Raw genomic sequence first — 27,348 nt, 5'->3', positions numbered from 1 at the left:
TCTGCTCTAGGAAGGGGGGGTGGCTCTCACGGAGCCCCGTGGACCAGCAAACACTCCTCCTCCCCATGTACCAGCTTGGCAGGATAATCAGGTGGAGTGGATTTGGGTACACACCCCAAAGGTCAGCGGGAAGGAAAGGGTACCTACAAAGGCTGCCTTCGTCAGGGCTCTGAGGGGCCAGACAAGGCCAAATGGTGGAAGAAGCATCTGGGATATGTGCTCATCCCATCCAGGGCTTAGCACAGTCCTTGGGACACAGCAGGGGCTTAATAAATGCTTACTGCCTGTCTATCTCCATAAGGTCTGGCTCCAAAGTATCACTACAGAAACTCCCTTACACCTTCTCATCGCCTTCTCTGCCGGGAAAGGAAAGCACAGCAGAGGCCTATTGGCCCATTTTGGGGAGGGTGAGGAGGGACAGGCAGATGTATGACGGCATGGGTGTGGAGAACTCCAAATTAGGGAATCGGGATGATCAGCACCAGCTTACAGCACCTGACATCTGGCCTTCGTGCTCAGGACCCCAGAGAGGTTAAGGGACTTGTCCAGGGACATACAACCAGGATGTACTAGAGTTAGGCCTCGAATCCAGGCCTCCCTGACTCCAGACGTTGCCATAGTGCTGCCCCTCCCGAGTTGCTAAAATTTTCCAGGAGGAAATCCCCCAGATCAAGCAACGACCCCAGCTCTACCATACGGAAGAACCCTGTCCTATGCTCTTCCCCCATCACCCATACCCTGAACTTTCAAACCCGAGCACTCTGGGAATGGAAGAGAAAGAAGCACCAACACAGTGCAGCAGGAAGTGGGCCCGAAGGTCTGGGTTCGAATTCCTGCTCGGTCCCTTCTAACAGTGTCAACCTTGGGCAAGTCACTCCCTTCTCCAGTTGCCCCATCAATAAAACAAAGGGTTTGAACCAGACAGTCCCTGAGGTCCCTTCAACCTCTCCATCTATGGTTTAGTCTAAACTGAAGCCAAGAGATGAGAGGCACCCTATAAGGCAGTGTTGCACAATGGTTAGAGCACTGGCTAGTCAGGAGATCCGGGCAAAACCCACCTAGGGCACGTCACATGCTCTCAGGGCCTTAGTTTCCTTGTCTGTAAAATGAGGGGGTTGGGCTAGATGGGTCTGAGGTCCCTTCCAGGTCTAGCTAGAGGTTCTCAGGGGGTTAGAACAGATGAACCCTGAGGGCTTTTCCAGCACTGAGCCCCATAAACCAGTCAACGTTTTGCCCAAGACTCCCAACCTTGCAATGGCAGGGCCTATGCTAGAAGTCAAGTCTTCTTAATTTCAGCCCTACACCCTCTCAGGTACATGTAGCTGACTCTTGGTCCTCCCAGAGCTACTGATGGACACTTTCCTCCTCACTGGTATGAGAAATGAAGAGAAGGGAACAGGGAAATGGAGGGGTGCTGCACAGCTGGGGGTCTGAGTCAAGGACCGACATGACCTTCCCCGTGCCAAACCCACCAACCTCCATTTCCTACTGTAACCCCCCCCCCCAATTAGTATGTAAACTCCTTAAAGCCAGAGACTGTATCTGGGGCATAGTAAGCCTTTAATAATGCTTTTTCATTCATTCACTCTATTTTCTTCTACCCTTATCCAGCACAATTAGACTCAAATCTCCTTGAGGGAAGGAATTATTTTACCTTTTATATTTGTACCCCTTATCATAGGCCTGGAACATTAATAATGCTTTTTCATTCATTCATTCATTCATTCAATTCATTCTTTCATTCTCTTTCTCATCCCTCCCTCATGAAAATGTAAATAGCTTTAGGTCAGACACTCATTTTTGTATTTCTATCCCTAGCCAGCCTTACTATTGTGGCCTGGTATACAGTAAGCTCTTAATATATGCTATTCATTCTTTCATTCATTCATTCTCTCTTCCAACACAATTAGACTCTAATTTCCTTGAGGACAAGGATTATTTTGCTTTTTGTATCTGTATACAAAAGTCAGCCTCAGCACTGGGTCTAGAACATAGAAAGCATTTAATACCTGCTGTTTCGTTCATTTAATTCATTCAGTCTCTTTCTCTTCCCTCCTTCATTAAAATGAAAGCATCCTGAGGTCAGGGACTGTCTCATTTTTGTACTTATATCCCTAGTCAGCCTTAGGACTGTGCTTGACATACAGTAAGCACTTAATACATGCCTTTTCATTTCTTCATTCTCTTGCTCCTGATACACACACACACACACACACACACACACACACACACATATCTCAGGCAGATTTTCTGCCAATCACAGCCGGTAGCAGGCTGACTAGCTCTCCCAATACAGAATTACAAAGCATCCCCTACACTTCAGCTCCCTCAACAGTGGAGCATCAAAAACTGAATGGCCACAGGTGAAGCCACCTAAAATGCACAGGGTCTGAAAGAAATTGGGCTGCTGGCCTGAGGAAAGGAAAGCAGGCTTTGGACAAGCAAGGATGGAAGAAAATCTCAATGTGGACCACAAGCCTGAAGACTTCCTCCTGGCTTCCCATCAGGGTAGCAGTACAGCGACTGAGCCTACCATCATTATGGCAATGGAGAGAAGAGGATGGGCTGGGGGAGTGAAAGATTCCCAGTCCCTGTCCAAGGCTGGCTTGAAGTGCTCTGGGATATGGTTAAGGCAGATCCCAAGACCTAGAGCTCAAAGAGGTAGTCAAGAGATGATCCAAGGGAGGCAGTGGAGGCCCAGAGAGGACAGCGAATTGCCCCAGGGCCACACAGCTACTAAAAAGGAGGGCTAGGATTGGAGCCCAGGTCTCCAGATTCTTAAACCAATGCTCCTCCCCATGTTCCTCACCCCATGTTAGTAATGGTTATGATAGGAAGAATAGATCTATATTCCTTTCAACGAACACTTGGGAAAGAGAAGCCCTGCAGACCATCTGACTATAAAGCCTGTGCTTACAAGCAGGGATGGGTGTGAGGTCAAGCCTGGGTACTCTTTCCCAACAGACTCCTCCTCCTGGGCTCTTTCCCTGGAGGAAGGTCAAATGGTCAAGAAATATAATTATAAAAGGGACAGTAATATTCTTCCTACTCTTTTTAAAATTTTTTTTTTTAAGTGAGGCAGTTGGGGGTTAAGTGACTTGCCCAGGTCACACAGCTAGTAAGTGTTAAGTATCTGAGGATGGATTTGAACTCAGGCACTCCTGACTCCAGGGCCGGTGCTCTATCCACTGTGCCACCTAGCTGCCCCAGCAATATTCTTGAAAGGGACCGAGGGCTGGTTTTGAAGTCAGGAAGACCTGGATCACAGTCCCATCTCTAACAAACGTTGTTTGTGTGTCCCTGGACAAGCTGCTTGACCTCTCAGTGGCCCCAGATGACTCTGTAAGACAAGGATTCCTAACCTGGAGTCCATGAACTCGTTTTTGTTTTTTGTTTTGTTGGGTTTTTTTGGCGAGGCAATTGGGGTTAAGTGACTTGCCCAGGGTCACACAGCTAATAATTATTAAGTGTTTGAAGCCAGATTTTGAACTGAGGTCCTCCTAGTTCCACGGCTGGTGCTCTATCCACTGCGCCACCTAGCTGCCCCCCCATGAACTCGTTTTTAAAAAAATGTTGATAACTATATGCCAATATAACTTGGTTTCCTCTGTTATTCTATGTATTTTATTATATTCATTTTAAAACATTATTCTGTGGAGTGTATAGGCTTCACTGGAAGGAGTCTGTGACAGAAATCTAAGAACCCCTCCTCAAAGACTCTAAAGTTTCACAGCAGGTGCTAAGCTGCACTGGTGGAGGGAATCCCCTCACTGGGTGTTCCCAAACCAGTGAAATCGAAGGCACCATCACCACCATCATGATTGTCACCTTCATCATCACCATGATGATCTGAACCCACAACTGCCTCAATAACAAGTCATGGCTTGGAAAATTACAGCTGGGCATCCCTAGAATGTGCTCCACCCTCTGCAATCTCTAGATCATTCATCCAGCCACCATGTCTGTTTCCTGGGTCTAGGCAGCCATAGCTACGGAGATACACAGGCATTCCCAAGCCTTGCTGTCTGCCCACTCTAAGGGTAAAACCCACAAATCTTAGGTTGGCCAGAAAAAGGCCATGGTGGCTCATTGCCTCTGCACACACTTCTTAAGAAGAAGGCTGTGGATGCATGAGGTTTTGTTTTAAGGACCTATTGATAACAGGTTATTAAGGCACACTAGGGATGGCTGGCCCATAATAATAATAATAATAATAGTGGTGATGGTGGTGGTGGTGGTAGTAGTAGTGTTAGTTGTAGTAGAAGTAGTAGTGGTAGTGGTGGTGGTAGTAAAAATGGTAGTAGCAGTAGCAGCAGCAGTAGTAGTAGTAGTAATGCTAATTCTATAGCTGCTTTTAACATTTGCAAAGAGTACTTCGGAGGGCATGTTTCAAATCCCACCTGATGCTTACTTTCTGTGTGACCTTGGGTATGTTACTTGCCTATGCCTCAGTTTCCTCCTTTGCAAAATGAGTTTCCCTGCTGGCTCCAGAAGTAGGATCCCATCATCTACCTTTAGCTTTTTTAATCTTAAAAATATCCTGCCGAGGCAGCTAGATGGTGCAGTGGATAAAGCACCGGCCTTTGATTCAGGAAGACTGAGTTCAAATCCGGCCTTAGGCACTTGACACTTACTAGCTCTGTGACCCTGGGCAAGTCACTTAACCCTCATTGCCCCTCAAAAAAACCAAAACCAAAAACAAATGAACATTAGGGCAGCTAGGTGGCGTAGTGGATAGAGCACCGGCCCTGGAGTCAGGAGTACCTGAGTTCAAATCCAGCCTCAGACACTTAACACTTACTAGCTGTGTGACCCTGGGCAAGTCACTTAACCCCCATTGCCTCACTTTAAAAAAAAAAATCCTGCCAGCCTCCCCAAGACCCTGGGAAGGAAGTGCCACAGCTATTACTATCTCTATTCCACAGACATAGGAATGGAGGCCAAGAGGGGCTGACTTGCCCATGGTCACATGGCTAGGAAAGGGGTCTCGGCTAGTAGCCTTTGCATTCGAAGAGGGGTCTTTCCTGACTCTGGGTGCATCACACCCTGCTTGAGGAAGCTGTTCTGTTTCTGCATAATAACAGAGAGAAGTAGGCTAAGCACACAGTAGGCGCTTGGTCAGTGCCCCTTGATGGACCCGACCCTTGGATGGCTGAGTAAAGTGTGGCTTCTGTGTCTGTTAGACGCTTCCCTTTCAGGAAAAGGAAGGAGGTCCAAGAAGCCAGCTCGACACTGAGATAGAGGCAAAAATAACCTGGTGAGCGTGGGGTGGGGCAGTGGAGAAAGAGTGCTGCAAGACTGGGTCTAGTCTCTCCAGCAAGATGCCCTAGTCTATTGGGACATACTCAGTCTCCTCCCCTCCTCCAAACCCAGCTGCTTCACGGCAAATAAAGAAATAATCCAAGTTATTCAGAGAAGACACATGCTGGTGCTCAAGAGACCACAGTGAGCATGGAGCACACGTCACACTGGCTGTGAGGTCCCGGGGGCCTATGCGCCCTCTCCGAGTCGTCGCCATGGCTGGATTCCACTCGTTTCAGAGCCCCCAGCTATTTCAAAACACATCTGGCCACATCATTTTTTCCAGGCTCCAAAGAAGGATGAAGGAAGGAGGGGCTCAGAAGGGCAGCCCCAGTGTGAGGGAGGAGGATGCTCTCCCGCCCCTGAGGAAACGTATGCACACATCGCGGGGAAAGTGAACTCTCTTACCAAACCTAGAGGAAAAAAGAGAGAGAGAGAGAGAGAGAGAGAGAGAATGTGTCAGCATTTTGGCACAAGACAGGGCAAGCTATAGAATAGAGGCAGCTGGTTTCTAGAAAGTTCTACCTCTGGAGAGGACATGACAGTGATTTCAGTTCTAGGCTTAATCTAGAACCCAGCCTGCCCATGTTGGTTTGGGCAAGGTCTGCCAGCTCCTGGCTCAGTTTTAAAGGAGAGGTTTGAATAGAGAAGGTCACCCATTATCACCTCTTATTACCTCTGTTCTTCTTTCCAGGCCTGGCTTAATTAAATGTCACCTCCTCTAGGAAGCCTTCCCTACCTTCTCTAGCCCAGAGTGATCTCCTCCTCCGCTAAGCTTCTAAATCATTGTTCCCCTAATTCAACATGGCGGTCACCTTTTGGTGTATTTATTTGTACGCATTTTCTATACACATTTCTGGGCAGTGGTGGTCTCCCTCACTACACCATAAGCTCTGCCAGTGCCTAACATGATGCCTGGCACACAGTAAGCACTTAATAATTGTTCATTGATTGACTGATTTGTACTCTTGGGCCCTGGTAAATAGTAGGTACCAAAAATAAATGTTTGTCCTTTTCTTGGTGAAGCTGCATGTCCAGCACCTAGGACAGTGCCTGGAACACCACAGATGCTTAACAGTACTTGCTGATTGATTAAGTGATTGATTGATGCACATGGACCTTGCCTTGGATCCTTAAGATCATTGATAACAGGGATGAAGACTATATATACCTCATTTGTACCCTCCCATAGCTGCTTATATTCAACAGGTGCTCAAAGGCTATCTGTTGATTGATGAAAGAGAAAATATTTTGAAAAACATACAAACTGTCCCAAAAGGCTGAAGCTGCATTAAGGCTGTTGGGACATCCCATCAAGCTGTTTTTACAAGAGGAATAACTGACATTTCTATAGGCTTCAAGGTTCACAAACTGCCATGCGGTCACTATCTGCCTCTTGTGATTTTCACAACAGCTTGATGAGGTGGGTACAACAAGGGTCATCCCCACTTGACAGATGAGGAGACTGGGGGGGGGGGGGAGGTTAAGCAACTGTCCCAGTGTCAGGGCAGAATGTGAACCAAGGCATTCTGAGTCGTAGGAACATGGATCCCTAGCTGGAGGCCCCCCTGCCCTCCCAGGACATCTAGTGGGAATCTGGGCTCCAGGGAGGTGGAGAGACCTGCTCACAGTCATAGGGGTAGTAGGAAGCAGAAGGGACTTGAACCGGGTCCTCTGACTCCAGAGGTGGAGCTCTTTCCACTCTTTGTACCTCATTGGTCCCATGCCCTATAGTAGCTCTCAGACTTTTGGCTCTTTTTTTTGTTGTTTAGTCATTTTTCAGTCATGTCAACCCTTCTTGACCCCATTTGGGGTTTTCTTGGCAAAGATACTGGAGTGGTTTGCCATTTCCTTCTCCAACTCATTTTACAGATGAGAAAACTGAGACAAACAGGGTTAAATGACTTTGACCAGGATCACACAGCTGGTAAGTATTTGAGGCTAGATTTGAACTCAGGTCTCCCTGACTCCAGGCCTGACACTCTATCTACTGCACTACCTAGCTGCTCTATATATATATGTGTGTATGCACATATATGTGTGTATAGACAAATGTATATATGTGTATTATATATCTCTTATAAATATTATATATTATTATATATCATTCTATAAAACATACATAAATATATAATAATTCTACATATGATATTTATGTATGTCTTATATAATTGTTATGTGTAATTATATATTTGTAATGTTTTAAATATGTATTTATATATTATGCATTATATATTATACACAACATATGTGTGTAGACAAATGTATATATGTGTATTATATATCTTATATATAATTCTATATATATTTATGTATGTTTTATATAATTATTACATAATTATATATTTAGAATGTTTTAAATACATATTTCTATATTCTGCATTGTATATTGTATATAACATATAATATGTGTATATATATGTGTGTGTATAAACACACACACTTTTAACTGGTCCTCTAGTTTCATTGACTTAGGGAGCTCCATGTAAGAAATGTCCTCTACTGGTTCAAACAGAAGAGTTAGGTGGGGGCCTCCAAAATTAAGTGACTTGCCTAAGGTCACACAGACAGTATAGGACAGATTAGCCCTGTTCATTTCAGCCATCTCTCTCTGCTCTTGCCATATGCTAATCCAAGGTCTATATTATTCTTCATGATTTTAAAATAGGGAGAATCCATACTGTGCCTCCTGGAGCCCAGGGATGGCAGAAGGATAAATAAATTGACTGGTGAGAATGCTCTTGGAAGGGGCTCCTGTCTGAGCTCTCCTGAGCCCCACCCAGGCGGAGGGCATGCAGGGCTGCCCCCACCCCAACTCTTAGGGTACAGCTTGGTCTCTCCCTCCAGGGCAAAGGGCACCGTGAGATCCTGCCAACTGGGCCCTCACGGATCCAGGATGGGTCTGTGCCTGCACAGTAAAAGAAAGCCCCTGCTCTCAGCTTAACCGCACCCTTTAATAAGGGGCATGGCTATTGATTTGTTTCTCCATTTACTATGTTTACTTAGCTTCCTAACCTACTAAGCAACCATCAGGAATAAGCACCATGGGTAAGCTGGGGTTCCGTCTTCGGGGGAACATGGGACCATCAGAGGCAGCCCAAGGGAGTGCAATTAGAACCCCACCCCGGAGACCTGGGGCAGGGCAGCCGGGCTCCCCACTCGAAAGGCCTGCCTCCTCACCTTTGCCTCTTGGCCTCCTTCAAAACTCAGCCCAAATCCCACCAACTCCAGGAAGCCTTTCTCAAAGTGCCAGCTGCGGGCACCTGTGCCTCTCAGAGGTCACCTCCACCTTCTTTCTGTCTGTCTGTCCATCTATCTACTGACATACTTATTTTTTTATCTAGCTTTCTTTCATTCTATTTTTCTATCTATCTATCTATCTATCTATCTATCCATCTATCTATCTATCTATCTATCTATCTGTCTGTCTGTCTGTCTGTCTGTCTGTCTGTCTGCTTGTCCATCCATCTACCTCCCTACCTTTTTATCTAGTTTTCTTTCATTCTATTTTTCTTTCTATCAGTCTTTCTTTCCATCCATCCATCCATCCATCCATCCATCCATCCATCCATCCATCCATCCATCCATCCATCCATCCATCCATCTACCTGCCTACCTATCATTCTATCTTGCTCTTTTTATGTAGCTTTCTTCATTCAATCTTTCTATCTTTCTATCCATGTATCTTTCTACCTATTCATCTCTATTTTTTATCTATCTATCTGTCTTTTCGATCTATCCATTTGCTCTTTATATATCTTGCATCTCCCCAATTGTCTCCCCCATAAGAAGGTAAGCTTCTGGGGGGCAGGAAGTGTCTCTGCATTTCTTTGTATCCCTGGTTCTTAGCATGGTACTGTGGCACACAGGAGGCCCGTAAATGCTTATTGACTAGGGGCAGCTAGGTGGCGCTGTGGATGGAGCACCGGCCCTGGATTCAGGAGGACCTAAGTTCAAATCCAGCCTCAGACACTGAGTAGCTGTGTGACCCTGGGCAAGTCACTACATCCTGTTTGCCTCAGTCTTCTCATCTGTAAAATGAACTGGAGAAGGAAATGGCAAACCACTCCAGAATCTTTGCAATGAAAATCCCATGAACAGTACTGGTATGCTATGGTCTATGGGGTTACAAAGAGTCAGATACGAACCACAAATATTAAAATATTGTTTGATATTTGTTAGATTCAGAAGAAACAATTTTTTTTTTGAAGGAAAGTACTCAGTAAGCTTTTCTTATATAACACTGTAGGCCAACAGGAGGCTGGCACTCAAATGTTCAAGCCCATTTTGTACAGTGAGGTAGACTGAGGTACAGAGGAGAGTCACAAGCAAGGGACAGGAGAAGCAGAGCCAAGGGCCAAGCATACACTGGAGCTAGCTTTATTTCCAAGTTGATCAGGGCGTTATCCCTTCATGAGACCTCGGTTTCTCCCTCTGCAGAATGACAGGATATTGCTACATTTTCTGAGATTTCTTTCATTCTACAGTATCCAATGCTCCTGGCGGTCACAGCCACCAACGCCCTGAGCCACTGCTTCTCCCGGCCCTTCTCCCAACTCTTTTCTGTACCTCAGTCTACCTCTGTAGAAAATGGGCTTTAGGGGGGCAGCTAGGTGGCGCAGTGAATAAAGCACCGGCCCTGGATTCAGGAGGACCTGAGTTCAAATCTGGCCTCAGACACTTGACACTAGCTGTGTGACCCTGGACAAGTCACTTAACCCCAATTGCCTCACCAAATAAATAAGTAAGTGTTTTGTAGGTGTGATCCTTGACACCTAGATGTGGTTATATATCTTCCTTCTTATTTCCCATCACTTACTCCCCTTCACCAACTCTCTGTTTCAGCCAAACTATCTTGTTATGCCTATTGCCCAGACATAGGCAGCTAAGTGAGGCAGTGGATAGAGAGTCGGTCATGGAGTCAGGAAAACTCATATTCTAGACACTTACTAGCTGTGTGACCCTGGCCAAGTCACTTAACCCCCACTACCCTGCAAAAAAAAAAAAAATGGGCTTTAACATGAGTCCCAGACTCCTGCCGATCTAGGATGTCAAATGTGAAAGGACAAGGACATTGATAAGTGTGGTCCTGTTCCCGTGGCAGCAATCCAATCCATCAGCAAGCATCAGTTCCAGGCACTGTGCTAGGTGTCAGGCAGACCCCTAATGTGCTTGGGGTTAAATGAGGAGGTTGGACCAGATCCTCTCTGAGGTCCTTCCATACTCTGTGAGCCTTTAAAACCCAGCTCAAACATCCCTTCCTCCAAGAAGCCTTCCCTGACTCTTCTCAGGCAGTTCCAATTTTTCCCTAGACCCTCAGCCCAGGGTTTGTCCCATGTCCAGGTATTTATATGTCATTTTGTATTACTGTATGTGTCAATATGTCCCAAGTCTCTATATACATCGGGCAACTTCCTAGGACTTATCTATTTGGTCAAAGAAAGGTGGCGACTTGCATTGGTAGAAGGAGATTCCACAGTGGGAGAACCTCAGGCTGCTAAAAACCCAGGTCTTTGAGTATTCGCCTGTATCCTTCATCTTCCAGCCCATGTTCCACCCCTAGACTGTATCAGCTGTAAGAAGGCAGGGGACCTCTCTAATCCCTAATCTAACTTTGCACCTTGTCTACATTCTAACATAGTGCTTTGCACTCAGTAGGTATTTGATAAAGTGTTTGCCAAACGTTCTATTGAATTGAGGGAGGGGAGCAGAGAGAAAGTCATAAAGGGATGGCTCAAATCAAGACCCAGAAGGGAAGCACACTCCTTAGGACTGGGAAGCCTTAATGTCCCCCACTAAAGGGAGGGGCCAGCTTGGTGCAACTATGGAGCAGAAAGGGCTGGTGTCTGGGGGGAGTCTTGAGGAGGATGGGTGGACCAACAGGCTCTGATGAATTCCCTTTCTGGCCAGTATTTGCTGACCGCATAGAAATCCCCTCTCTTATGAAGAGGTGTTTGGAAATGATCTGGCTTTGGCATCTTAACAAGGCAGCAGGATGGCACAGTGGATAGAGAGCTGGACTGGGGCTCAGGAAGACCCGGGTTCAAATCCAACCTCCAACACTTACTAGCTGTGTGACCCTGGGCAAGTCATTTAGCCTCTGTCTGCGTCTGTTTCCTCATCTATAACATGGTGATGATAATCATAGCCCCTACCTCCCAGAATTGTTGTGAGAATCACATGGGAGATTTGTAAGGCACTCTGCAAACCCAAAAAGTGCTATATACAATTAGCTATCATTAGTTTTATATATTACACATATAATTATATGCTATTAATATATTTAATAATATATAATTATATATTAGCTATTATTAGTAGAAGTGGTGTTATCCAAATCTCTGCCAACAAAGAACCCAAGACCACAAGGATCTCCAGCCACACAGTGACCTAGGGAACACAACCCCCCATTCTACAGATTGGGAAACTGAGGCATAGAAAGTCTTGGGGCTCTAAGCATCTTAACTAAACTCCTAAGAGTCTCAAGAAGACAAGTAGAAAATACAATGTACCAATGGTAATAACAACAGACCATAACAGGCTATAAGATTTGCAGACGAGGCACTTTATGCCCCATGTATTACTTGATTCTCACCATCCTGAAGTGTGGGTAATGCGTGCATCATTATTCCTATTTTCAAAATAAGAACACTGAGCTCAGAGAGGTCAAGTCATTTGCCCAGGGTCACATAGCTAGTAGGGCCTAGAGATAGCACTCTGGCTAACCCCCATCCTCCCCAAAGACACTTACTTGATGGAGGGCACCTCGTCGATTCTGTTTCCGAGCTGCGACTCATGGGATTTGCTCCTGGTAAGGGCTGGAAAGTTGGGAAGTAACTGGAAAACTTTGCGGCTGGGTGGGGGCGGCGTCCGGGGGGGCTTGAGCTTGTTCTGCCGTCGTAGCTGAGGCGTGGTTGGGGGGGTGATGAAGCTGTGTGGGGTGCGAGGGGTGAGTCTACCACTGTGATGCAGGGAAACATAACTGTCCGAGAGGCCCTCGCCATACCCAGAGAGCCCCTGGCCCTGGGGCGGAGTGTCCGACGTGGGGAGGGCGGAAACTGAGACGGAGCGGAGCTGTTGGCCGCCTTTACTGAGCTGGGAGGCCCCAGGAGTCCAAGTCAAGCCGGCTGGGGGAAGGGCGTCCATGGGAGGTCCTGAGCCGCTCTCGTGCCGGGTTTCCAGCGGGCTCCACGCGGGGTCATCCTTTGGTTCCCCACCTGTGGGCCCATGGGGTCAGATCACAGACCCATAGAATGTCAGAGTTGGAAGGCAGCTGAGCTATCATCTACTCCAACCCTCTCGTCTGACCGAGGAGGAGGCTGAGGCCCAGAGACGGGGAGGAGCTCACCCAGGGTCACGCAGTAAATCCAAGGACTAGAAACCAGGTCTCTTACCACTACGTTACTCTATCAAATCAGTGAACAGCATTTGGGAGGAAGGGAGGCAGGGAAGCAAATCCCAGAGACAGATCTGTAAGAGGTTAGTAAAGGGAATCGGTGGGCACAGGGGACCCTAGCTTTGAGAAAACCGAAGCTGCCCAAATACACCATTTAGGAGACTCAAATCCGAAAAGGCAGGCTTTGCTTGGCCACACAGAGCCTTGTGGTGTTCCTCTCCACAGCAGCCCCCTTGGTGTATTTTAATAAATAAAATATATACACATACTTCTTTGGGGTTCAGAAGAAAGCACCCTGGATTTGAAGACAGAAAGCCTGGATCTGAATTCTAGTCCTACTGTTTACTAGCTACATGACCTTAGACAAGTCACTTCCATACCCTGGGCCTGAGTTTCATCTTCTGTAAAATGAGAGGGTTGGACCAAATGATCTCCGAGGTACTTTCCAGGTCTAAAAATTGCACATTTCTCTCCTGTGAATGTCTCTGTATCAGAAGAAGCCAGGCATGCCACCCCAACCTTCCACGGCCACTCGGCTCAGGATGGTTGAGAGCTGGCTGGAATCTTCCATGATGCATCCTTGAACACCTGGTCAGAGACAGATTCCCAAGCCTGAAAGACCAGGGTTTTCAGACACCCTTCAGTTCCAAGTAGGGATACCCCCAGCCCACAGGTAGAGGATTGCTCTCATCCTCATCCAGGTGGGAATATGGACAAGATGAGGGTCTAAAAGGCACTGAACCAGGAGTGGAAGGTCTGGATTCTGGTCCTGGCTGCAACAGAGCATAAATCTTGAGCTGGAAGGGACCTTAGAGATGATTTCATCCAACTTCCTCATTTTATAGAGGAAGAAACCCAGGGAAAGTGCCTTGCCCAGGGTCATACAAGTTGGATGTGACAAAATCAGGATTCAAACTCAGGACCTTTGACCCTAAATCCAGACCTCTTTCCACCATACCACACTGTCTCCCCATGTGACCCTGGGACATGGGAACAAGAGTTCCCTGAGCACACAGCCGCTGGACCACGGCGGGAAAGTTCCTCGGTCTAGGTATTAAAGGTCATCACAGATGATCTCCAGAGGTGAAAAAAAAAATCATTCATGGAGTCTACAAAAGATTAGTTCATGTTAAGTAAATAGATAGACAGACAGACAGGAAGACAGACAGACATGACTTGGAGTCAGAGGACCTGGGTTCAAATCCTGGCTCTGCCATCTACTGCCTGCTGTGAAGTTGGGCAAGTCACTCCCCCCTCCCTGGGCCTCAGTTTGCTCATCTGTCCTCTAAGGTCCCTTCTGGCTCTAAGGCTACAATCTTAGGAAAAATCATAAGCTTGAGACTTCAAAGACAAGAGAACTAACCCCAGACTTCCCAGATAGAATGATCTCTAGATTGTCATCTTGTCTGTTCACCCCCTCCACCCACCCTTCCCCCTGCCCCAAGGAAAAAAAGTCCCTGGAGGTTTCAAACGCAAAGACAAATGAGACGCTGAGTCAGATCTCGTCATCTCCGTCACCCTCGCCCTCTTTGTGGGGCAGCAGGGAGCAGGGTCTGACCCTTCAAGAGAGCCCCCAAGCCTGCCAGGGCCAGCCTCAGTTACGGAAAAGGTTGGGCAGGTGGCTGGGGAAAGCTTCAGTTAGAGGCCCACCTTGGGAAAGCAAAGGAAGTCCTACCTAAGCCGGTCACTTTCCGGAGGCAGGAGAGGGCATAATGTACACGGCTGACCTCATCGGCGCTGGCACCGCAATGCCTCATGGTCTCCTTCACCTTCGTCTCGTTCATCTCCAGCAAAGCATCCAGCGTGAGCTCCCCGGAGATCTTCTGGGAGAGGGGAAGAAGAGAGAAAGAGAAGAGAGAGAAAGAAAGGAGGGAGAGAAGGAAGGAGGGAGGAGGGGAGAGAGAGAGAGAGAGAGAGAGAGAGAGAGAGAGAGAGAGAGAGAGAGAGAGAGAAAGAGAAAGAGTGTCTGTGTATGTGTGTGGCTGGATACGTCTCCCAGGAAGCCTGGGTGCATGCATGGGATGCCCCTTCTGGATGCCACCCCCAGCTTCAGAGTCACGGCCCCACGACAAAGATGATAGGGGACTAGAGACCGAGGGATGAACTTCCCCTCCCTCTGACTGCCCAACAGCAGCTGAGTGGCAAGGACAGCTGGTAGCTAAGTTGGCCCCTACCCAGAAGCAGCTGCCTGTCTGTGGAAGCAGACTCTGTACCACCCCCACCCCTCCTCCACACCTACTTTCTCCAGAAAACAGCAGCTGAAACAGAAGGGTGAAGGCCCAACAGGGTTACAGGGTGGGTGAAGAAAAATCAATGGTTGGGGGCTTGGGGAGAGAAGTTATGGGAGATTTCCCCTCGTTTCCTGTGTCTATTTCCCCCCTTGAAAAATAAACTTTTTAGAGTACGATTTAAAAAAAAAAAATTTAAGAACGACAAAATGATTAAGCCAAGGTAAAAATGGTAAAGATACTTCATTGAGTCCATCTGGTGTCATGGAAAAAAAAGCTGAATTTGGCATCACAAGACCTGGCATTTCTATCTCTATATCTCTCACATATCCTTCTTTCCACTCCAAACTCCACAACCAAGGCCACCATCTTAGTCCATTACTCCTCACCTGGACTACTGCAATGGCCTCCTTACTGGTCACCCTCTGTCTTTTTTCCAGTTCATCCTCAGTTGTCAAAGGGATTTTCCAAAAGCACATATCTAACCATGCTGCTATCCTACTCAATAAACTCCAATGGCTCCCAAGTACCTCTAGGATCAAATATAGGTTCCTTTATGTTGCCATTTTAAGCTCTTCATCCTCAGGCATTCAAAGACTTCATAATCTCCTCGCCCTGCCATCTTTCCAGTCTTCTTACACCATACATCCCCCTATGGCCTCTGAGACCCAGTTCCACTGGCCCCTTCCACTAGCGGTCACACCACTAGTAAGTGTCTGACACCAGATTTGAACTCAGGTCTTCCTGACTCCAGGTCAAGCTCTATCCACTGAGCTAACTGGCACTAACCTCTAAAGTTACCTTGTATCTACTTTGTACTTACTTAGTACAGTATCTTGTTATTTACATGTTATCTCCTTCATGAAGATGGGAGCTCCTTGAGGGCAGGGTCAATTAATTTGTACTTTTTCTTTGTATCCCCAGCATTTTGTGTTTGACAGAAAAAGCAGATAGATGTTTGAGAAAAATTTGTTAATTACCTTTGTAGTCTTGGACAAGTTTCCCTCTCTTTACCTCATTCATTCATTCATTCACTCATTTATTTACTTGTTCGTTTATTCATTTGTTTATTTCTTTTTCAGGGCAATGAGGGTTAAGTGACTTGCCCAGGGTCACACAGCTAGTTAAGTGTCAAGTGTCTGAGGCCGAATTTGAACTCAGGTCCTCTTGAATCCAGGGCCGGTGCTTTATCTACTGCGCCACCTAGCTGCCCCCCTCTTTGCCTCATTTATAAAATGATACAGTTAGACCACAAGTAGGGGGGAAAATTGGTGTCTGGAGTCAGAGAACATGGTTTCTAATCCTGTCACTGACACTATCTGGGTGTTCTTGGACAAGTCATTTAACAGCTGTGGGCTCTCCATGCGGTCATCACCTGTAAAAGGAAGGGGATGGGACAGATGGCCTTTGAGATCTCTGGATCGATCATCCTGTGGACTAAAAAATGTCTTCTTAATCTCTTCTGCCTTTACATCATAGTCATTTCCCACTCCTCCCTTGAGAAAAAGAAAAATTAAACAGAAACATCTGATACTGAAACCACGTCTGACAATGTATCTAAGATTCTGTCCTAGTATCTTCCCCGCCCCCCCCCCATCTTTCTCAGCTGTGAGGGAGGAAGCAAGTTCTTTATTTTTCTCCTCTGGTAGCTTCATGGCAGACTAGAGGACTTCTGAATTCCCATCCAGGTCTAACTTAATGATCTTATGTCCCCCTTTTCCCACCGATGGCTTCTAAAGTACTCTTTGTATAAAATCCCAAAGTATCTGAAGCTGCAAATAATCTTTTCAGTGCCTTTATCTGGAAAAGGGTTCGGAAAAAAAAAAATTTTTAAGGATCCAGATAAGATCAACTACTTTATAGCCTCCCAGTGGATTTCCACTCTTGAGAGAAAGCAGAGACTTTATTTTAAGAAATAGGATGCACTGTCTTATCGGTCAATTCCTGCTAAAGCAGAAGCCCCGGGAGCAAGAAGGAACCAAGAGGCAGAAACTGGCAAAGAAATTCCCCATGACCTGATGACAAGACCAACAGCCCATGTCAGGTCATCAGGCTGGGCATGGGGGCTTTTCAACAGCAATTGACAGTCTCTTGGGCACCAAGAAGAGACCTGCTCCAAGCCTGTAGCTGGAAATTCTGCCAGACAACCACCGTGCAATATGGTGGTCTATAATCCCCATGGCCTCTGACCCAGCTAGTCCTCACAACCCTTCATTCTCTGTGGGTACAGAAAGAAACTGCTCTTTCAAAGTCTTTCTCAAATCCAGAAACCAAGATAGCATATGGGAGAGGGTGCCAGTCCTAGACTCAGAAGAACCTGGATTCAAATCCTGTCTTTGATACTTCCTTGTCATGTGAACAGGGCCAAATCCTTTATTCTCCATATCAGTATTCTTCCCTGTAAAATGGGAATGTTGATACCTGTAACATCTACTTCAAAATGTTGTGGTGAGGGGGCAGCTAGGTGGCGTAGTGGATAGAGCACTGGCCCTGGATTCAGGAGGACCTGAGTTCAAATCCAGCCTCAGACACTTAATACTTACTAGCTGTGTGACCCTGGGCAAGTCACTTAACCTCAAATGCCTCACCAAAAAAAAAAAAAAAGTTGTGGTGAGGCTCAAATGACATAATACTTGTTCAATGCTCCATAAATGTCAGCTGTTATTAACATATGAAATGGGAGAAAAGCTGGTTTGCCATCCTGGCCAATTTTGGGTTTCCTAAAGTCTGAGAAGTTGATGCAAATAAGAAAGGCTCAGTTTCCTCATCTGTAAAATGGAAGAGAGGATGAGGTGGTTGGCCTCTCTGGTTCTTTCTAACTCTAGCAGTCAGTCTATGGTCAAACTGAAAGATCACTGGATCTGGATTGAGGAGAGATCAGCACTTAGCACAGTACCTGATGCATCGCAGGCAATTAATATTTGTTTACTGATTGACTTCGTTATTGACCTGGGACTGAATCCCAAGCAAGCTACTGCTTGCCTCCCTGGGTAAGTCACCTTACCTCTGGAAGCCTCACTTGTGATCTCTCGAGGTACTAAGTGCTGGGGCTACAAACAGAAAAGTAGAAGCAGTCCCTGTTCTCAAGGTGCTCACATTCTGATGAGGGAGACAACATATCTGGATGACTTCTGCTACAGGTCAGGTGGAAAAGTCCCATACTCCTGAGACTGCAGCAGCAAAACTGCTGGTAATGTTTTTTTGTTTGGTTGGTTTTTGCGGGGCAATGAGGGTTAAGTGGCTTGCCCAAGGTCATACAGCTAGTAACTATCAAGTGTCTGAGGCTGGATTTGAACTCAGGACCTCCTGAATCCAGGGCGGCTGCTTTATCCACTGTGCCACCTGGCTGCCCCTGGTAATGTATTTTAATGCCATAACTATTGATAAAAATCATATGCATTTCTGATGCTAAACCAATGCTGAAGACTTTGAGAGGAAGTAATTCCTTTTTATTTTCTATTATTCCCTTTCATGCACTCCTTATTCGGACTAAAGTGGTCTACTTACTATTCTTTTTTTTTTTTTTTTAGTGAGGCAATTGGGGTTAAGTGACTTGCCCAGGGTCACACAGCTAGTAAGTTTAAGTGTCTGAGGCCAGATTTGAACTCAGGTACTCCTGACTCCAGGGCCAGTGCTCTATCCACTGCGACACCTAGCTGCCCCTACTTGCTATTCTTTATACATGACACCATCTCCCTCCACTGGGCCTTTGTCTGGGATGTCCACTATTCCTAGTATACTGGCCTTCCTCCCCTCCACTCTACCTTCCCTTTAAGATACCCCTTATCCCAGCAAGTTGTTGGTACTCACCCTCCTCCCTCAAATAACTCTGTATTTTATATTTAGTTATCTGTCTACATAGCATATTGCCCTGTAGAATGAGATGAAGGTCTCTTTCATTTGTGATTTTGTACCTCCAGAGAAACTCAGAGTGCCTGGCACAAGGCAGTTATTTAATAAAAATTTGTTGATTTGAGCTGAATTGCTTAATTGAAGTTGCTTTTCTTGTCTTTTAGGTTGGGGCCTGCCAGATCGTTGTTGTTCCACCATTTCAGTTGTGTCCAACTCTTCATGAAACCATTTGGGGTTTTCTAGGCAAAGACACTGGAGTGGTTTGCCATTTCATTCTCATTGGTCAGTTCCTGCTACAGAAGAACCATCGGGAGCAAGATGGAACCAAGAGGCAGAAACTGGCTCATTATACAGATGAGGAAACTGAGGCAAACAAGGTTCAATGACTTGCCCAGGGTCACGCAGCCAGTAAGTATCTGAGGCCAAATTTGAACTCAGGAAAATGAATCTTCTAAAGGTGGTGCTTTGTGCACTCTGGCGCCACCTAGCTGCCCCATACCATGGTGGAAATGATGCCTGGAAACTGAGCCATCTTCCCCTACTGAACTAACATGTGGATGGTTTTTCCCACTCCCATTTTACCTGCTTCTTCTCCAATCACAGAAACTAAGAGATGCTCAGTGTAGTCAATAAATCTCTCTCAGGCAGCTACATTGCCAACAACAAAAAATTAAAATATTCCAAAGTCAATTCAATTAGCATATTTGTCACCACTACCCAAACAAACTATGCTTTGAAGCTAAACTCCACTGAACACACAATGTCCATTTCATGAGTCATTTAGACTTTGCAGAATTCAATTTTTGCCCCATGGCTAACAAGCTTGTTCCAAACAGGATGATTTTTTTGTGTGTCGTATTTATTTCGAAATTTTGCTAAAATGACCTTTTATTTTCTCCCCAAGGGGGAAAAATACAAACATGTTTTCTATGGCTTCAAAATTTCTGAAAATGTTCTGTATCTAAACTAGGGATTGGATCCTTAACCTTTCTATTATGATGAACCCCTTTCACCATCTGGTGAAGTCTACTAAACCTTTTCAAAAGAACATTTTTTTAAAATAATTACAGGAAATGGTAAATTTCACTTAGAGGTTAGTGAAAAGAAAAAGGTCATTATTTTCCCATGGACCCCTACCCCCAAATCCACCAGACTCCAGGTTAAAAACTCCTAATCTAAGGAAAGATTCTTCTGCTTGGCCCCAGAGGACAAAATGATACCAGGACAACTGGAGATGGCCCCAGATATTTAAGGCAATTGGGATTAAGTGACTTGCCCAGGGTCACACAGCCAATAAGTAGCTAAGGCGAGATTTTAATTCAGTTCCTCCACAACTTCAGGGCCAGTGCTGAGAAACAGAGCTGCTGGAAGCTAGGCAGGGTAAATATGGGCTTGATGCAAGGGGAGACCTGCCTGCAGTTAGAATCTGGCAAAAGTGGAACAGTGAGGCAGGTTCCCTTTCCCTGGAGCCCATCCAGCACAGACTTGCTCAGTGTGTTGTTGAAGGGATGGTCTCAGGGTGTAGGGGTAGCTGCTAGGGTCCCTTGGACTGAAATTCTGTGGTTCTGCAAAGCTGCAAAAGACACAATAACTGACATTAATTAAGAAGGTTCAATTTTTCCCTGCATAGAATCAGCTTTGGGGGCATGGTGTCCACCTCATTAAAGTGAGTTATTCCCAGTTGTTCCACCTTCCCGTGGGGCAGGGGTAGGCAGGGGTCAATAGCAGATCAGGATTCAGGTTGCAAGAAATAAGTTTAGAAAGCCAAGTCTTGCTCTGAATAGTCCCACTAAGATTATAAGGTCTACAAGACTGATAGGTCTTCTATCAAAAGGCAATTCTGGGGCAGCTAGGTGGCGCAGTGGATAGAGCACCGGCCCTGGAGTCAGGAGGACCCGAGTTCAAATCCGACCTCAGACACTTAACACTTACCAGCTGTGTGACCCTGGGCAAGTCACTTAACCCCAATTGCCTCACTTAAAAAAAAAAAGGCAATTCTGCTTCTCTTCCCATATGCCTCCTTCCTCCCACTGATGCTTCATGGGGAAAGGAAACCAAGAGGTGGGCCGCCCCCCATTAAACAGCATTTATCTAGAATCTAACATTAGACACGGCATTCGCTGTTCTAGGCGCTAAGATGGGAAATGAGAAAACGTCCAGCGCCAACCCTCAAGAAGCTTCTGGTCTCACAGGGGCAAGAGGAAATAAGAAATGTACGCAGAGATAAGGGAGGCCATGATGCAATACGAGGCAGAATACGATAAGGTGGAACAAGAGGCCTAGACAAAATGCGATGAGAAAGAGAAGGTAGAGATCACTTTTGCTAAGAGGCTGAATCCGGGAAGGCTTCATGGAGGCGGCACCCAAGGTTTATTTGTTTGTTTTCTTAAAGAAAAGGAGGCATTTTAAAAAATTGAAATAATGTCTTTTGTTTTTCCATTACCTTCATTTCCAAATATATTGGGGTTTGTTTCCCTTCCCCGACAGCTAACCCCTGTGACTAAGAATTGTTTAAAAAAGGGGAAAAAGGGGAAGCTTAGCAAAACTCAATAATACATCAGCCCAGTCTGAGTATATATGCGACATTCCACACAGAGAGTCTCCCATCTCTGCAAAGAGAGGGAGGGTCATTTCACAGGATGACAACTTTAGAGAAGTCATCGAGTCCAACCCTCTCATTTTACAGATGAGGAAACTGAGGCTCAGTCTGCTGGAGCCTGGGCCAGAGTCACACAGCTAGTCAGTGTCTGAGGTAGGATTTGAACTCAGCTAGAGGAAATGAAAAAACTTTTACTGCCTACCCCTGTGATCTGAACCATGCCAGAAGTCCCCTTGGGCTTGCCCCTAAATTTCATACGGTGACATAACATTCCCATGATGGTTGTTGTGTAACCTGGGGCAAGTCCCCTCATCTATTCTGAACCTTGCTTTGCTCATCTGCAGAATGGATATAATAAAACTTGTGCTACCCACCTCACAGGGTAGAGAATGAGGAAAAAATTCTCAGGAAAACTTACAACACTACAAAAACACAACCAATTTGTAAAGTGGGTGTTTGTTACTACTTCTCTTTTTCCTTCCCCACCACTTCTCCCAACCAATTCACCCCTTCTATCTTTGTAGGCCAACTTTAACCTCTTCCATAAAACTTTCCCCAATAGCTGCAGGACACCATGCTGTCTCCCTCTTCCAACTCCTTTTCTACTCAGAATCACAAAACCATATATTTTTAAACTAAAAATAACCCCTAGAGGGGCAGTGGATAGAGCACCGGCCCTGGAGTCAGGAGTACCTGAGTTCAAATCCGGCCTCAGATACTTAATACTTAACTAGCTGTGTGACCCTGGGCAAGTCACTTAACCCCAATTGCCTCACTAAAAAAAAAAAAAAAAAGAAAGAACCCCTAGAAGCCAATTACCGAGGTCAACTCTCAATAAAACTCTTGCTGTAAAAAATTAATAAGCATTTATTTTTTTTGTTCTCTCTTACCTCCTCTTCCCCATTGAAAAAAAAAACCCTTTGTAATAAATATGCATCATCAAGCCAACGAAAAATTCCCACATTGGCCATGTTCAAAAATGTCTGTCTTATTCTGTACCCTGAATCCATCATCTCTCTGTTAAGAGGAAAATAGCACAATGCACCATTGCACGTCAGAATTCAGAGTTGGTCCTTGCATTAAGCATTGTTCTTAAGTCTTCCAATGTTATCTCTCTTTTGGGGGGGGGGTGTTTAAGTGACTTGCCCAGGGTCACACAGCTTCTAAGTGTCAAGTGTTAACGTTATCTTTACAATGCTGTTGTTACTGTAGAAATTGTTCTCTAGGTTCTACTCACTTCCCTCCCTGTCATTCTGTGTCCTTCCCCAGGTTTGTAGTTTCTGATTTCACAATAATATTCCATTCTGTTCATTTGTTCAGCCATTCCCCAACTGACAAGCCCCCAGAGGCTTGTAGTCCTTTGCCATTACAAAAATAGCTGCCTTAAATATTTGTGTGCACATGGGTTCCTGTCCTCTTCAGCCGCCCTTATTTGTATAGGTGAGGAAATTAGTCCAGAGAGGGAAAGTATCTTATTAAACATCACACAGGTAGAAAGAAATTCAGAGCAAGAAACTAGATCTCCTATCCACCAGTCTGGGCTGTCCCAATCGCTCAGTTTACAATAATGGTATAATGTTGTTCATCCTTTCTTTCAAGGAGGAGCAATGATATTGCGGGTAACATCCTGACTTGTGTGTGGACCAGACTGAAGTGAGACAGAGTTGCACGAAGTCATCAGCCTCATTCTCCCTTCCAGAGTCATCAAAGTCCAGTGGCAACAGCCTGGGATGCAGTGAACGACCTTGGCATCTTCAAAGTCTGATCAGACCTGCTTCAGCCGCCTTCATGGATGGGTACAACAAAATGTTGTCATCCCCCTATTCCACCAGGAGAATCTGCTTAGAGTAGACATTTCCCTACCTCACAGACGGGTTTGAGACTTGTGAGTTACCCTCCACCTCATTTAGCCCATCTGCTGAGATGGCTTTACCAAGGTGTGGCTTATCGGAGCCACAGGTGAGAGTTGGGTAACAGGTGGACACCAAAGGTGGATGAGTGGCCCTGAAAAGGGGTGTATAAGCCTTCACACCAGAGGGGTTAGTGTTCCTTGAACACCTCATATACCCCAAATGACAATAACACTAATATCTACCATTCATACAAGTGCTTTAAGGTTTGCAGAATGCTATACAAATATTAGGGGCAGCTGGATAGAGCATTGGGCCTGGAGTCAGGAGGACCTGAGTTTAAATCCAGCCTCAGACACTCACTAGCTGGGTGACACTGAGCAAGTTGCTTAACCTCTATTTGCCTCCGTTTCTCATCTGTAAAACGGAGACACACTAAAGAAGGAAATGGTAAACCACTCTAGTACTTTTGCCAAGGAAAAGTCCATGGGGTCCCATAGAGTTGGGCACAACTAAACAACAACAAAAATAACAATACAAATATTGGATGTGATCCTCACAACAACCCTGGGAGGCAGGTGCTATTATTATCCCCCTTTTAAAGATGGGGAAACTGAGGCAGACAGAGGTGATGTGACTTGCCCAGGGTCACACAGCTAGTAAATATCTGAGGCTAGATTTGAACTCAGGTCTTCCTGACTCCAGGTCCAGTGTTCTATCCACTGTGTCACCTGGGTTAGACTACACAGCATTTTGCATGCGAATTGCTTCTTCCACACACCTTTCTTCTCCACACTCATATTATGCAAGAAGAGTGTCTTAACCTTCTCATACACTACATAGTTAGAGTCTAAGCAAGGTGCACTCCATGAACACTTGTCATTGATTGATGGGGCGGCAATGACCTTTGGCAAGTCACTGCCTCCTTCAGTCCTCTCCTCTACAAAATGAGAGTCAGTCTTCTTTATTACCTTCCAACTCTATTTGTAGGGTTCCAGGATCCTATAATTCTTTCTCCTTATCTCAAGTCCCCACTGGGTCCTGCTTCACCCTCTTACCCTCAGAGGTTGTCCAATCTCACCCCTCCCCCATTTTATAGATGAGAAAACTAAGATTCAGGGGTGAGAAGTAGCTTGTGGAAGATCACACAAATTGCTACTTTTTAAAAATGTGAACTCCAGTTCCTCTGATCCAGGGTTCTTTCAACTATACCATCTGACCCTTTCAGACTGATGGGGAGGGGAGGGAGTGAACAGCAACATATGCTTCTCCCCCAAAAGAGAAGGCTCAAATGAAATGTCACTGAGGACTTACCCCATTGTCTAGGGTTAAAGAAACTGTGAATCACAGAATGTCAGAGCTAGAAGAGATATGAGAAATAATCATCGAATCCAACCCCCTCACTGGAGAAATCTGTGAGTCAAAAGTGATTTTCTTTCAACTTTTCTCGATAATACTGAAAATGGAAAGAGATGAGTGAGCCAGTTTCCCCACCTCTGGGAAGTGAAATCTCAGGTAGACATACCAGCTTTGAAACTCTCTTGGTTTGACCAACCCTGAGCCAATCTAACAACCCTTGAGGCCTAGAGGACTTGACAGATGCCGCACAGCCATCTAAATGACACCTCTTCTGTGAACTCTTCCTCAGTCTTCTTAGTAGTGATGATCATTCCACCCCCTTACTTTCCCCTCAACCATTTTATAAAACACCAACTTTATGCAAAACTATTTTTTTTTAAGTTCCAACATATTTGTATTCACCTGGAAAGACCGAGGAACTCTGCAACACATTGACCGGTCTTAATTCCAGAGGATTCATGATGAAACATGCCACCTACTTCCTTTTACGTATTTGTAACAGGTTTTGTTTTTCTTGCTTGCTCAATGGAGGGAAAAGGGAAAGATGGGAGAGAGAGAATGGAGGAAAAAAATAGCATTTATATAGTGCCAAGTATGTGCCAGACACCGTGCTAAGTGCTTTACAAATATTATCTCATTTGAACGTGAAGCTGAAAAAACAAATAAAACTCAATTTTAAATATATATATATATTATATATATATACTTGCATTATATTATTATGATGCATTAATATCTTTTCTATTCAATTTAATAAGGATTTCTTGACCACCCACTATATGCTAGGGATTCTGTTAGGCTGAGGAAGATACTTTTCATGAGTTCTATTCTACTAAATTGTTTGAGGGTGCTTTTTTATCTAAACTTCTTAGTGCCCCTAGCTCCCAGTAATACAGTGTTCTACATATGGTAGGTGTTTAATAGATATTTATTGATTTAAATACAAAGCAACCAATTGGCTTTTAATCCAAGAATCTCAATCCTTACAAAATCAGTTTTGGCAGACCTTACAGGACTCTCTTCAAGGGATTGGGCACCCTAATTGGGCACCCAGCAAATCCAATAGAAAAGAATTACTCCCAAGGCACAAAGTTATATAAGAGATAATGGAAGGACCATAGATTTAGAGTTGAAAGGGACCTTAGAGGTCATCTACTCCAACCCTCTAATTTAACAGACGAAGAAATGAAAAGGCAGGGAGACTAAAGTCCTATAAGCAGTAACTGACAGAGCCAGGATTTGACTAAGCTCCTGACTCAGCATCCTTTTTACTACATGCTACCGCCTATCTTTAACATTGGGCCTAGTTCTAATCCCATTTCTCTCTTAACTCAACTCCAGTCTTAACACAAGACTTAACCCTTACCATAACTGCCTACCTGGACCTTATTCCTTATGAATCTTCATTCCTGGATGGATGACTGTGTCAATGACCCATGGCTCAATTTTAACTCCTATGAGGGTGGGGGCAGACGCTGTGGTACAACGGAAGGAGCACTAGACCTTGGCTTGAGTCCCAGGTCCAACATTTAATTATCAAGGCATCAAGGCAGAACTGTAGATAAAATGGTTGGACCTCGAATCAGGAAGATGTGAGTTTAAATCCGCCCTCAGTCACTTAGTAGCTACGTGACCCTGGGTGAGTCACAAACTCCCTGGGTCTGTTTCCTCATCTGCAAAAATTAAGATATTGGACTTAATGACCTCCAAGGTCCAGCCTTACTACTGTGCCTGGTATACAGTAAGCACTTAATATATGCTTTTCATTTCTTCATTCTCTATTCTAGCACAATTAGACTCTAATTTCCTTGAGGACAAAGATTATTTTACTTTTTGTATTTGTATACAAAAGTCAGCCTCAGCACTGGATCTGGAACACAGGAAGCGCTTAATACATGCTTTTTCACTCATTTAATCCATTCATTCTCCTTCTCTTCCCTCCTTCATTAAAATGTAAGCATCCTGAGGTCAGGGACTGTCTTATTTTTGTATTTATATCCCTAGCCAGCCTTAGGACTGTGCCTGGTACACAGTAAGCACTTAAAACATGCCTTTTCATTTCTTCATTCTCTTGCTCCTGGGGCACACACACACACACACACACACACACACACACACACACACACACACACACACTCACTCCAGTCATTCCATGAGACTGATTGCTAGAGAGTCCATCTCTGGAGAGGGGAATTGAGGGAGAACCACAAGGGAGGAGGAGGGTGGCTAGAGAAGAATTAACCTTGTGTTTGATGCCCTTGGGATAAGGAAAGAAAAGAGGCTATTTAACTAGCTTCTTCCCTTAACTGAAAAGTCTTGCTTATTATTTTCTAAGCTCAGTCGTTTCTATGCTACTGAAAGAATTTTGCCAAAATGCAAATGAAAACAATTTTCAGCTCTGTTCTTGCATTTATTATTTTTTTTTAATTGTGACTAGGAAGTGGGAGAGAAGCAGGAGAGGGAAGAAGTCACAGGCTGGGACCAGGTTATTATTGCAAGGGGTGATGAGGGGAGGTTGGGTCAAGTATCTAAGTGGCTCTTAATGTTGCCAACCTAAGACTCTCAGCAGAGCTGTCTCTGTCACCAGGGCCTATACTTAGGAAGCTGTGGCAATTACTTGACAAAGGTCACAGACATCATTGTCATCATCTTTATGGGCCAAACAGGTGGTCAAGGAGAGAGCAGCAAAACAGAAAGATTTAATATGTGTGCTCGTGTCTGTGTAAACACTACAAGGTATCGACGGTGCCCTGGAAACTGGAT

General features: G+C 45.2%; 1 protein-coding gene across 8 annotated transcripts in view; it reads right to left on the bottom strand.

Annotated features, from left to right (window-relative positions):
- Positions 1 to 27,348, bottom strand: part of KSR1 (kinase suppressor of ras 1) — a 224,777-nt gene that overhangs the window by 44,471 nt on the left and 152,958 nt on the right. For 7 of the 8 annotated variants that reach the window (XM_044002780.1, XM_044002776.1, XM_044002775.1 and 4 more), the window contains 3 exons: positions 14,373 to 14,520; positions 12,053 to 12,518; positions 5,710 to 5,714 (listed from right to left, as the gene is read on the bottom strand). In XM_044002780.1, the coding sequence (XP_043858715.1) occupies positions 5,710 to 5,714; positions 12,053 to 12,518; positions 14,373 to 14,520 (619 nt within the window). The remainder of the gene's footprint in view (positions 1 to 5,709; positions 5,715 to 12,052; positions 12,519 to 14,372; positions 14,521 to 27,348) is intronic. The other variant, XM_044002779.1, reaches the window with a different exon arrangement.

The sequence above is a fragment of the Dromiciops gliroides genome, chromosome 4 (genome assembly GCF_019393635.1).
Source record: "Dromiciops gliroides isolate mDroGli1 chromosome 4, mDroGli1.pri, whole genome shotgun sequence".
In the NCBI taxonomy this organism is placed as follows: Eukaryota; Metazoa; Chordata; class Mammalia; order Microbiotheria; family Microbiotheriidae; genus Dromiciops; species Dromiciops gliroides.
The sequence above is the reverse complement of the archived record's forward strand: the minus strand, read 5'-3'. Positions and strand labels throughout refer to the sequence as shown.